Here is a 14,025-nt window from a genome sequence, read left to right as displayed (position 1 = left end):
TTGGGACCACTTAAATACCAGTTCCTTTTAGTATCCTTGTTAAGAAAAACAACAAAAATGCAGATTTTAGATTTCATTTTTGAATATTTAGCAATTTCAAAATTTTCGAATGACAACGATTTCAGAATTTGTATTTGAAATGGGCCATGTCGAATCTTAACTTCTCGGGCCTTTCCGTTTTAACATCATAGGTAGTATAGTGAGGGCATCAATGAAAAATGTATCTTAAGGTAATCCATCCATATATATCATATTCCATATCTAATAAATTACAAGCTTGGTGAACATAATCTTTGTGCGATTTATAAGGGGTTTATTAATTAAATAATAGATTCACCTTTGAAATTAAGGGGGAAAATTATTTTTAACAAATCTATCATATGTTTAAGTTAACATTGAGGTCTATGGGGAAAAATTCATTTTTAAATTAATTTTTAGTACAAGTAACTTTCTCACATTTCTCTTGGTAAAAAGATGCAAAAGCTTTCCCTTTCTTCGAATATGCTAAAATTATTCATAATTTGCCATACATACTTTCAGAAATAAATTTTTCCCTAATGGGCACACTACTCTTTAAAAGTTCATTAATTGACTACATACATACTATCGAGCTTGGTTTATGTCAGCCTCATGATAATTCTAAAATACGTATTTGGTGTAGTATAGATCAATCAAAACTGCTAAATATGCCTTAGTTATGGATGGACTACCTCAACACAGTAAAAATGTTGCATCAGTCACGTCACGTGTAGATGCTGTTGTAATACATAAAATAAAAACTACAGAGTAGACATTAAACTCTGTCTAACCAGTACTTCTTACTATTGAGAAGTGATTCAATTGGGGTGACAATTTCTGAGCTTAGCTGGGAAGGCCCGAGAAGTTGGGATTAGAAGCATGTTGAAACATTACTACTCTGAATCTAGTCATGGCGAACATCAGTTTGTCAAAAAAGAAAAATAGCTGAACAATGGATATCATAAAAATTCAACAATTCACAGTTCTGCCCCATTATTATTTTAGAGAGCACATCTGAGCAAGGTGGGACCATTTAACACATTTCTTCCAATTGCAACTTACAAAGTTACTTCTAAAATTTACTCAATTACTTAGAAACAATTAAATCCAATTTAACATATCCTATCCCCATCCAAAATCCCAGACCCTAAAATTTTGTAACAAACTCCAAAATTTGCTCAGTTCCAAATTGTGCCCTCCTACATTTCACAGCAAGTCCCACTTTTTGAAGATTAAATGAACTGGTAAAAGTTCCTGAGACCTTGACTTGTCATTCCTACATCATTACAATTTATCTTAAGCTTCTTTCTTTCAAAAATCTCACGAGAAAAAAAAAATTCCCTTACCGCCAGTATTCTTGTTTGTCAACATTTCATCTGCATAAAAAATATCTGTCAAAACCATAATTAATAACAAGAACCCTGCGGACGCAAGCACTGTCTCTTGGATTGATAACGCGGTCTCTAGTCTTACAACTCAATCAAATATTTAAAATGGTCAGCAAACCTCTAAACTCAAAAATATTGCAATGTTTTCCTCAACAACAGTGAAATAAGAAAGTTGGTCAGTAAAATTTTAGGAATGTAGCGTAGCTGCAACATTCTCATCTTAGTTCAATCTGCAGCAGGAACCATAAGGGTTCCACGTTGACACATTACTTTTCTTCCATCAAAAATAGTCATGTTCTGAGAAAAAAAAAATTAATCCAAAACATGTTTATCAAAATATACCCCAGTTAAAATTATTTTGAAGAAAAAAAATTGAATCAACTTTGCCCAATTTCTTCACACTTTTAGAATCTTTACCTAATAGGACTCCCCCTCCCAAACATTAGCACATCATTACAAACACTTTAACAAATACACAAAGTAAACAACTCAACATAGCACAATAAACGAAAAAAAATGTTTTTTTGGCAAAAAAGACTTTGTCCATCTGAAAGGTGCTGCTATAAGCTGTGTTAGCCCTTCAGTGTTGAGAAACTTCTGTTGGGGGGAGACTGAAATCTCTGGCATTATATGAAAGCTGCCTGTATGGGACCAGTCACTATCTGGTGCTAGAGGTCACTAGAGGTCACAACGGAAGTTTGTCTCTGGAACACAATCTCACAAAGGTGTGGCTCTCCGTGGACGACACAAAATAACTCGGAAGTCTTTTTCTTCCTATTTTGTTGAAGCCTTTGTATTTTCCATTCTCTTCATACGTGTAAAACACAGTTTAAGAATTGATAAACACCTTCAAATAAATTTGTTGCTAAATTCTCTGCACCTGTCATCTTCACTATGTATGTATATTTACAGAAAAAGGAGCAGTCCTCTTACTGTAAAAAATCAGTGTGTACAAACGGGTCAAATTTTCTATCTGAGCACGCTTCTCTTTTCCTGGCTTGATCCAGCTCATGTCACAAGCCAAGTTTGACTGCAAGTGCTTTTTTCCTATCCTGCAGAGAAAGATTTAATTAAGGCACAAATGATCACACTTGCACGTTCACTCACACACACACACACACACACATATGCTCGTAGACAGCTAACAGTTAACCCCTGAGATCATCTGACAGAGAAAAAAAATGGTACTTTCTGTGGTTCTTAAACTAGCACTTCTTCCTCTTTCTGTACAAAAGACAAATCCAGTCAAAACAAGGTTAGGACATACAAGCCGTCTGACTGGCAGCCCAAAGGAAGGCTTCACATATGGTAACATGTACACACCACTATTTGGTTCAATGAAGTACGTCCATACAGCAAGCTGTCAGTGAGACTCAAAACCAGGCTCTTTTCATCTGTTTGCATAGTTCTTCTTCAGTCTTCACCTATCTATTCAATTGTCTTATTTTATTTTTAAATTTAGAACTCCCATGCAGGAAAGTTCTCATTGACATCTTGCTGCAGGAACATACTCTCACAGTGAAAACAAAATTGCACATCCCTAACAAGATACATCATTTGAATATATAGTGGTGACAGTGGATTTCAGATACAAAATTTGACTAGCTCACACATACAACCTCGACCAGTCAAGTTACATTCGCATAAGCACTTTATCAACGGTGATCCAGTGTCGGACCCAGCTCACCAGGAACTGGGCTTAGTTTATGTACAAGAAGTCTGATTTTGCTGGAGAGAATAAGCCCCACAATGGAGGGGAGTTCTGTTCAGATGAAGAGGCTCGGGCTGCTTTTGATTTGGGGAGAGTTTCTCCTTGTATGGTCACTTTGTGACACCACAATAAAGACAGCTATGAATATAAATAATGTACAAATGTTTCGTAAGGAAGCATATATCTGTTACAGCTATTCTGAGGTATTGTCAAATTTGTTACAGAAAATCACGTTTTGCAGTGTAAATCATGGTTTCCAACATATATTCTTCCATAAAACTCTCACTTAGCACAGCATTTTTTTTCTGATATAAAGCAGTGTGTTTCTAATTTTGCCTGTAACTTGACACTATACTGAATTTTTTCAAACAAATGTGAATTTCTGTATCAAATTTTTTCACAACAAAATTTATGGGCACCGAGACGCTGAGCTTTAACGTATACATGCTTCCACTTTCTGTGAGATCAACACAATAAATATCTTATTCAGATGCAGATTCCATTGTTCCAGTTTTTATCTGCATTAAGAATATATATTACTTTTTGGAGAGTCTGCTGAATGAACTGAAGAGCTAAACTGATTCATCAAGTGAAGGGACTCATTTTCTACTCTGGTTTCCACACAAAGCATCCTTAAATAACATTGATGTAGTTTTCCCATTTAGTGCACCATTTTTTCGTGGTTTCAAACTTGATTTCATTTTCTTCTTTCTCATTTGTGCTTCACATAGCATAGACAGCTTGCTTAAATTGGGATTCTTCTATTCAGTATCAGCAATTGTTCTCTCCCTTGCTATTTACACAATTATTTTTTCCAAAATGCATATGCAAATTAATGAATTTTATGTCACTAAACATTTCTTATTCTTGTTTCCAATGTCTACAAAATCTAGAGACATATTAACTACAGCACTAGTTACTTCCCCTTGGTACACTCCTGTCTCTTAATAATGCCATTTCATGATGAGATGAGATAACAATGAGAATACACGCTGATCTCCCTTGACAGCTGATTTGGTTGATATGTTGATCTTCAAGGCTTTCATTTGAAAGTTTTTCTTATCAGAATACAAGTGGTTTCAGCATGTTGTGACAAAAAATGATGAAACAATGAGCTGATGATGGGGGCGGGGCATTCTAATGTCCACCCCCGCGCTGTGAGTGTGTGTCCCCTCCCTCTTCATGGTCATTCATCATGTGGAACTCGGCTACATACAGAGACTTGTCGATGTTCTTTGGAATAGGCTTTATTTCTGTTCCCAATTCACTTTCAATTTTGTGTAAGGCAAACCTGTCAAACAAAGATTAATATCCAAGTTGAAAATTGAACAAAATAAACCCAATGCAGTATTAAGAGTTTTATTTTCTTAAAAATTAGGCCCTTGATTCTTAATCAAAACATGAAACATCAGATAAGTTTTTCTTTTGTTTGACTACATGACTGAACGATCCTAATAAATACCTGTCATCGTAAGTAATGAGATTGATGGCTACTCCCAGGTGTCCAAATCTTCCTGATCGACCGATTCTGTGGAGATATGTCTCGGCATGCTTGGGGAAATCAAAGTTGATGACAACGTTTACGGCCTGGATATCAATTCCTCTGGTAAACAGATCTGAAGATTGGAATGGTGTAAATTAGTGAAACAGCTGTTAAACTACACAATGTGAGCAATAATCAAAACTACCATAGGAATGCCTCAGTGTCACTGTCCCTCTATTAAGAAAGACAAGAATGTAATACACTTATTACTTTCCATCCCTTTTGAAAGTGTCAAATTATGCATTTAGTTGTTCGATCTTGTTTTTATTGTTGGTAACACCCCACCAAGAAAAGCAGAATGTTTATAAAAGAACACAGAGGGCCATTGCTGCTGTAAAGGATTTTAACACCTGAGCACCGGTCCTACCTGAACACACCAGATTCCTACAGAGACCCTGCCTGAAGTCATGGAAAACCCTGTTTCTGTGCTGTTGATTCATCTTGGCGTGAATGTAGAAGCAGGAGTAGCCGAGCTCGGTGATCTTCTTGGCAAGCAGTTCCACTCTCTGGGTCGAGTTACAGAAGATGATCGACTGGTTGATTTGCAACTGGAAAATAAACATCACAACTCTATAATACAAGCAAGGAATGCTTCCATGAAAAATAATGGTTTAAAAAAGAAGAAATTTACTCCTCAAGAAAAAAATATCACAGGATTTTAAGCAGTAAACGTTGACATCTCAAGTAAGGTATGAAAAAAAAAGATCAATTGTGGTGGAACATGACCAGATTTTGTTGCACTAACCTTTGAAAATAGAGTATTGAGACAGTGGACCTTTTGTTTTTCCTGCACAAAGGCATAATACTGTGTGACCCCCTTCAGAGTCAATTCGTCCATCAAGTTGATCTCGTATGGGTTATTCAAGTGTTTTCTCTGCAAAAGAAATAAATACAATAATTAATGGAATAAATCAGACCAACCTGAATTTTCCAAAGTATTCTTCTATATATCAATCTTGTCAGAAATGATAAGGTGTCAGCATATCTCACTCAGCAGCAGAACTGACAAAGGTTTTCATCATTTCAAGATCTATTGGTTCATTCGCTGTGAAATAACACAAACTCTTGTTTCTAAGATATATTGCTACATTAAAATATTTCTATCAAATCAATAACTGTGTCATCTAAGCAGGACAGGAAGAGGCTCAATCTGATTAATGTCAACTTTAACAATAGGGCACTTAAAGGTTTTGAAAACCTTATAGAAAACCCAAAACTTAACATTTTCTTTGATTCCCTTAAAAATTATTTCAAAAAGTGTTGATTGGGATCTGGTCAGAAGTGGTAAGGTGTCAGCATTTCTTACTCAGCAGCAGAACTGACAAAGGTTTTCATCATTCCAAGATCTACTCACATACTTTTATTTGGGAGAAATTAATATCATCAATCATTTAATTATTGTGGAATCATAGATGGTGTGGAGCCACATTTTGTTAGTTATCAATTCTCCCAATTATGGATAAAATTTCTTGGACATACATTTATTTGTAGTACACAAGACAACACTACTTAATAATTTCACCTCTGCGTTAATAAAAGGGTTTAATGAAATTAAACAATAATTAAATTTAATGAAAATTGTAAAGAAAAAAAATAAATAAAAAATCCAAAAAAAAAAACCAAAAATTTTTTAAATTCATCTACTCATCTAAACTAAATTTCACTAATATCTTTTTAATTGTATGAAGGTTGCTACAATCAGAGTTGATTGGGATCTGGTCAGAAGTGGTAAGGTATCAGCATAGCTTACTCAGCAGCAGAACTGACAAAGGTTTTCATCATTCCAAGATCATTTACTCAAAACATGACGAACGAGAGAGAGAGAGAGAGAGAGAGAGAGAGAGAGAGAGAGAGAGAGAGAGAGCAAGCATATTTATGCATTTTGTATATTGACAACTTTGGGTAAAACCATGAAACCTTAAGTGGCATCTTTGATTGATTAATGCGGGAAAACTATTAAGTAAAAGGGTAGCTTGTCATCTCTTGAATCAGTATTTTTCCAAGTCATGCAACAGATACACCGACAACAAAATACCCCCACCCCCTCCAAGAAAACCCCAACCTTTTCAGATTAAAATCATTTTGATTTGTAATTTTTTTTTTTGGTCAATCAGCCAGAAAAGGGCAACAAACAATTTCTCAAAGGTAGCCTGATCTAAAAGACAGAATTTTTAAGTTGCCACATCCTTTTACAGTTCAAACAAAGCCTGGTCAGAAGTGGTTATGTGTCAGCATGTTCACTCAGAAGCAGAACTGACAAAAGGTTTTCATCATACCAAGACTACGATGAAACAATGATCCATTGTCGGTGAAAAATACATTCTAATAATTTTATTGCTAAAATGCAGAGTATGCGCTTTAATGAGAAAAAAATCCAATCAATTATTAAGTGGATGAAATAATGAAAAATACAAAGGAAAACAATGACCCATATACCTAAAGAGTTGAATGTTTGCCCTCTCAGACTGACCAACTAGAAAGTATTTCACTCAGGGTTAGACATTAAGTTTTTGAATTACTAGACCAGTCGGGCTACCTCAGAAGTTTTTCACTAGCCCTGACTCTTTAACTACTAGCCCTGACCAATTTTTCACAAAAATAAACTAAATGTAATGAAAAACATAAAATATTAAATACTTGTTTCTGTTTAATTGTATTGGTTTATCTTTACCAATAATGAATCATTCAAATACTATTTAAGATTTAATTTTATTCAAACTGTACTAATAATGATACAAGTAATGGTTGACCAGGGACCAACAAAACTTTTGGGAGACTTCCCTTACTTCTCCTTAACAGAGAAACATGGAGAAGTTTGAGAAATCGGGGAGACTTTCATTACTTGACAATAGATTAGAAACAAGTCATTATGATTAGAAAATAAAACAAATTCTAAAAATTGAAAAAAAAATTATCAGTTTATTTAATTTAAATTATTTGATGTATTCATACATTTTATAGATCAAATGTTTTGTAATTGTGTTAACTAAAATGACATATAAAATCAGTCTCTGTTTTTAGTGTATTTTGGTGGCATTAGTCCAACCCAGCCATTATGTTGAGGATTAGATTTTTAAACAAGAGGCCCATGGGCCACATTGCTCACCTGAGGAACAATAGGTATGATAAAATCAGCTTAATGGAGTCATAATACAAACAATCTGGACAATGTACAATAATACATGTAGATCCTGTATAAATAAAATCCATTTTTCCCCCTGGATATTCTTATGTTTATAATCATTAGTCCCTTTTCTAACAGGATGATTTTATAGTCATATCACATGTTGAGTATTGCAGTCCTCAAAAAGATCCCTTACAATTGTTTATATATGGGATATTAAGCTACAACAAACTCTGAACCTTCTTTTGAGGCCAAAGAATTGTCCTGGAGCCAAAGTCTTAACAATTATAAAGAATCATCTGGCTGATTAGTTTCCGAGAAGAAGATTTTAAAAGATTTACTCTATATATTCCTATGTAAAACTTTAACACCCCCCCCCCCAATGTGGGCTCACCCTGCCCCCAGGGATCATGTTTTCACAACTTTGAATCAACACTACCTGAGAATACTTCCACACGAGTTTCAGCTTTCCTGGCTGATTAGTTTCTGAGAAGAAGAATTTTAAAGATTTACTCTATATATTCCTATGTAAAACTTCGACCCTCCATTGTGCCCCACCCTACCCCCAGGGATCATGATTTTCACAACTTTGAATCTGCACTACCTGAGGATGCTTCCACATAAGTTTCAGCTTTCCTGGCTGATTAGTTTCTGAGAAGAAGATTTTAAAGATTTACTCTATATATATATATATATATAAATTCCTATGTAAAACTTCGACCCCCCATTGTGGCCCCACCCTACCCCTGGGGGTCATGATATTCGCAACTTTGAATCTACACTACCTGAGGATGCTTCCACATAAGTTTCAGATTTCCTTGCTGATTAGTTTCTGAGAAGAAGGTTTTTAAAGATTTACTCTATATATTCCTATGTAAAACTTCGACCACCCCATTGTGGCCCCACCCTACCCCCAGGGATCATGCTTTTCACAACTTTGAATCTGCACTACCTGAGGATGCTTCCACACAAGTTTCAGCTTTCCTGGCTTATTAGTTTCTGAGAAGAAGATTTTTAAAGATTTACTCTATATATTCCTATGTAAAACTTCAACCACCCCATTGTGGCCCCACCCTACCCCCAGGGATCATGAATTTCACAACTTTGAATCTACACTACCTGAGGATGCTTCCACACAGGTTTCAGCTTTCCTGGCTGATTAGTTTCTGAGAAGAAGATTTTAAAGATTTACTCTATATATTCCTATGTAAAACTTCGAACCTCCATTGTGGCCCCACCCTACCCCCAGGGATCATGAATTTCACAACTTTGAATCTACACTACCTGAGGATGCTTCCACACAAGTTTCAGCTTTCCTGGCTGATTAGTTTCTGAGAAGAAGATTTTTAAAGATTTACTCTATATATTCCTATGTAAAACTTCGACCCCCCATTGTGGCCCCACCCTACCCCCAGGGATCATGAATTTCACAAATTTGAATCTGCACTATCTGAGGATGCTTCCACACAAGTTTCAGCTTTCCTGGCTGATTAGTTTCTGAGAAGAAGATTTTTAAAGATTTACTCTATATATTCCTATGTAAAACTTCGACCACCCCATTGTGGCCCCACCCTACCCCCAGGGATCATGAATTTCACAACTTTGAATCTACACTACCTGAGGATGCTTCCACATAAGTTTCAGCTTTCCTGGCTGATTAGTTTCTGAGAAGAAGATTTTAAAGATTTACTCTATATATATATATAAATTCCTATGTAAAACTTCGACCCCCCATTGTGGCCCCACCCTACCCCTGGGGGTCATGATATTCGCAACTTTGAATCTACACTACCTGAAGATGCTTCCACATAAGTTTCAGATTTCCTGGCTGATTAGTTTCTGAGAAGAAGGTTTTTAAAGATTTACTCTATATATTCCTATCTAAAACTTCGACCACCCCATTGTGGCACCACCCTACCCCCAGGGATCATGATTTTCACAACTTTGAATCTGCACTACCTGAGGATGCTTCCACACAAGTTTCAGCTTTCCTGGCTTTCTGGTTCTTGAGAAGAAGATTTTTGAAAATTTCTCGAAATTTTTCATTAATTTCTAATTATCTCCCCTTGAAAATGAGTGTGGCCCTTAATTTTCACAACTTTGAATCCCCTTTGCCTAAGGATGATTTGTGCCAAGTTTGGTTGAAATTGGCCCAGTAGTTCTTGAGAAGATGTTGAAAATGTGAAAAGTTTACGGACAGACAGACGGACAGACGGACGACAGACAAAATGTGATCAGAATAGCTCACTTGAGCTTTCAGCTCAGGTGAGCTAAAAAAGATATTATAACTGTAAACAAAGGGTTTATGATTATTTTAGCATAAATTTGGCAGTGTTATTAGCTAATTATAAGTTACCAACAAATTCACTGTTATATATCAACACTAGCCTTAAAGTAATAAACATCGTTTTGTACAGCATGTGGTTGCATCACCCGTATTTATAACCCTTAAAGATAAGACAGACTACAAGAGGCATAAACTGAGTTTGTGAAGACGTCTTTAGAATTAAATAATTATCATTTTATTGCCCTTGGTGTTAATTTGCACGATTTCATGAACTCCATGTACAGTGCGACTTGGACTTTTTGTCCGGAGGAAATTCCGGCGAAGTTACCGATCAAAAAGTGAGTATTTAATCCCCCACTTCATCCTCTAGCTTAATCCTTGGGTTGTACTTAAGCCTGTTAGGAAAAAGTGCTTTTACTTCTATTGATATTAATATTACAGAAAAAGTATGTGCACTTTTTTTTTCACACGACCAGTCGGGCTAGTACACAGACATTTAACCCGACCGGACCCATCGTTTACTAGACAATGTCGGTCGGACGTGCCTTAGTGTCGAACCCTGTCACTTAAGATTCAAAGCATATTATTGATTTGAAATTGGGTTGTGCTTAGATTAATTTTCAACTTAATCATTATCATGCAACTTGGGGAAAAAATTTCCCCATCTACCAAGCCACAACAGTTTTATTTCTTTTCTGGTAATTTTAGTTTCATGGAATTGTGAAGAACCCCCCCCCCCCCCCCCCCCAAAAAAAAACACCCACCAAACAAAGCCAAACGAAAAAACAAATTGTAACTAAATTCTCAAATATCCTTTAAGAGCAGGTCCGTTCAGTGTTGGTTTGGATCTTGTCAGAAACTGTAAGTGTCAGCACATCTCACTCAGCAGCAGAACTGACAAAGGTTATCATCATTCCAAGATCATTTACTCATAATGAGAGAGAGACAGGGAGAGAGAGAAAGAAACACCATTCAACTTGCACAAAAGATTACACAAACCAAGAAAATCAATACTAATTTAAATCATAAATAAAGCCAGTGCAACCATAAACCATAGAAATGAAAATCTCTAGTTTCAAAACTAGTTTCTAAATTTATTTTAAGTAAACCTGCATAAAGAATTAGTGTGTCATTACTTCATTTATTAACCCAAACTACAGACAGGACCAAAGTAAGAGATAAATTTCAATTAATTTTCATTGTAAGGCATGCTCCTCTGATACATGTACATGTATATAAACCAGATTGCATGTTATGTACTATCATTCTCAGAGAGTGGCAGAGAAACAAAGCAGCTAATATATCTGGGACATAGACTTGACATGTTTACCCACCATGAATTGTTCAACAGTCAGGGGGAAGGTTGCGGAATACAGGAGGATTTGGCGGTCCGGGGGGAGGTGGGCAATGATGTGATCCAGCATCCCCTTGAAGTCTTGAGACAGCAGTTTATCAGCCTGTAATCAAAGCAGTACCAACCGTTAAGCATAATTCATCATATTTTGGCACAAAACTTTCCTTTTAAAATTGAATGACTTTACAATCTTGCAACCAATTGCTCTGTAACTTGTACTTTTTGCATGTGGTATAATATGTGAAATCAAGTTGACTGTAGTGATGTGTAGGCTTTCCTTGTGAACTATGACACATCTACTTTAATAAAACCTGAATAGAAAACTATTGGGTATCATTTCTAACTTTACAGATTTGATAAATCTGATTAACAAAGAGGAATAGAAAGGCTAGACAATTTAAACTTACCTCATCCAGAACTAGCATTCCACATTTACCAATTTTGACTAGATTCTTGTTCATCAGGTCCAATATTCTACCAGGAGTTGCAATAATCACATGCACTGAAAGAAAGAGAAACACTTCTCAGTTAAATACAAGGCACCACACACAACTTCTGTCCCCTTCCCCCCCCCCCCCCCCCCTCCGGTCCATATGTTAATGTTAAGGTCACCTGGTTCATAGAGTCGCATTATATCGTCCTTTAGATTTGTTCCTCCTGTTGTGACCATCACTTTGAGCCCCAAATGTTTACTGATCTCAATGCAGATCTGGCTGGTCTGGAGAGCCAGCTCTCGGGTGGGCACGATGACCAGAGCTGTAACAAATAACACAGAACAATGCAACAGAAAGGATGCTTAAAGGCAATGGAGATCTTGTCAGATCTTGGTGGTGAGTGACTGCATATTTCATCTCAGAATCTCAAAATTCATCATTCCAAGAATCTCCATCACACTATACATTGAATACAGAGAGGTTGAAGTATAAAACAAGTCAAAAAACAGGGCTGTCATTCTATTTGGATCCAGTAAATGGGACCATTCTTAATTGGAATACCAACAAAAACATTCAATATCTACTGGACTTCTTGTTAATCTCCTGACTATGTACATGGAGTAAGAGAGATGACAGGTGGATTTGAATTAAAACAACTGAGTTAAGTCTGAAAGATTGCTCATTGGGTGCTATAAAATGTTAAGCAGAACCCTAATTAATTAACAATGCTGATTTTGTCAAATTATCTTTTAAAAGCTGGACACTATTATTTCCTCAAACTAAAGGGACTTGGATACTGCAATTAAAGGTTCAATCGCTATCCTGAAAAGGCAGAAAAATATTGTTTAACCATAAAAATACTCACACTGAACTTCATCTCTACTTGGGTCTGCCTTCTCCAAAATTGGAATAGTGTAGGCTCCTGTTTTTCCTGTGCCATTTTTCGCCCGAGCCAATACATCCCTTCCTGTTAGAGCAATAGGTATGCTAGCCTCTTGAATAGGAGACGGTTTTTCCCACCCCTTCTCAAAAATCCCCATTAGAAGTTCTCGCTTCAAACAGAAGTCCTCAAACTCATTTCCTTTGGTGTTTGTTACATCCTAAAACGGGGTGAATTTCAATTATGCATGCATGAAAAATTTTACATTTTTACACAGGATAAAAAACACATCATACTTCAACATGATGAAATGAAAGTAATATCAACTTACACTGGTTCTGACTCGCAAGTCTTTTGGTGGGAGATTCAGCTTAGATTTCCATCCAGTAGAATCTCTGAGGGGACAGAATAAAAAAGATTGTCAAGTCTAAAAATCACTCTTTTGGTCAACTGAGATAATGAAATTTTAAGAACAGGTTTGAACTGTTTCAAGCATATTTAATGACATATTCCCTGTTAAAACAATTAAAATCTTTTCAAAAAGATTGCTTCACGGTTAAACTTGGACATACCCTGTTTTTGCATCTGAAGAATTGGTATGGTTACCAGAGTTTTGCTCAATAGTAGCCGAAGCCATGGTTACATCCACAATTCAATATGCAGGTGTGGTTGGGTAAAAAATACTTATGCAGTTTTCGAAAACATGAAACTGAAAACAAATCGACAGATAATAAGCATATCATTGCTATTTGCTTTGAAATTATTTTCAAATATATTTGCTGAGATAATTCGGATCACAGTCTGGATATCTTTAGTCCAATTCAAAAATTGCAATTTATTTTGCACAGTAATTCATGTTAGTGTGTGACATATATCGTAAATGATGGAGTATACATAAATATTGATGAATTTTACAAAAATTGCCAAGAAAGACATCTGAAACTGAGTTTGGTTAACTTTAAAATATCCAACATTCATTGTCCATTCTTCAGTCTAATTATCAATATTCTAAGTTAATTGGTTTTAAAATAAGGGTAAAAATCTATTATGTTTTGAATATTTTTCTGACTTTATGAAATGTACAACACAACAAACAAGATGGTCAAAGATTTAAACAGTACCCTTCCTCTTAGAAAAAATCTTCTTTAGGCCGGAGTCGGTAGGATATGCGCAAGACAGGAAGTCATATTGTTTATGTCAGATCCAAAACAATCCATTATAAAAATTAAAACAAAAATATTTTTGCTCATTTCTTTTACCTTCTTCTTAGATTTAGTGGACTGTAA

General features: G+C 35.8%; 1 protein-coding gene and 1 non-coding gene across 2 annotated transcripts; both read right to left on the bottom strand.

Moving 5' to 3' along the window:
* Positions 1-60: 60 nt before the first annotated feature.
* On the bottom strand, positions 61-13,997 carry LOC105330037 (ATP-dependent RNA helicase me31b). Its single transcript, XM_011431586.4, has 11 exons — positions 13,861-13,997; positions 13,312-13,448; positions 13,071-13,134; positions 12,725-12,959; positions 12,038-12,181; positions 11,833-11,927; positions 11,406-11,528; positions 5,406-5,534; positions 5,028-5,208; positions 4,580-4,733; positions 61-4,408 (listed from the first exon to the last, which is right to left on the bottom strand). The coding sequence occupies exons 2-11, from the start codon at positions 13,374-13,376 to the stop codon at positions 4,255-4,257; spliced, it is 1,344 nt and encodes a 447-aa protein (XP_011429888.1). The 5' UTR covers positions 13,377-13,448; positions 13,861-13,997; the 3' UTR covers positions 61-4,254.
* On the bottom strand, positions 6,377-6,447 carry LOC136273235 (small nucleolar RNA snR61/Z1/Z11). Its single transcript, XR_010711468.1, has one exon. It is a non-coding gene; the product is annotated as a small nucleolar RNA snR61/Z1/Z11 (small nucleolar RNA).
* Positions 13,998-14,025: the final 28 nt, after the last annotated feature.

Source organism: Magallana gigas, chromosome 2 (assembly GCF_963853765.1).
Source record: "Magallana gigas chromosome 2, xbMagGiga1.1, whole genome shotgun sequence".
Classification (NCBI taxonomy): Eukaryota; Metazoa; Mollusca; class Bivalvia; order Ostreida; family Ostreidae; genus Magallana; species Magallana gigas.
The sequence above is the reverse complement of the archived record's forward strand: the minus strand, read 5'-3'. Positions and strand labels throughout refer to the sequence as shown.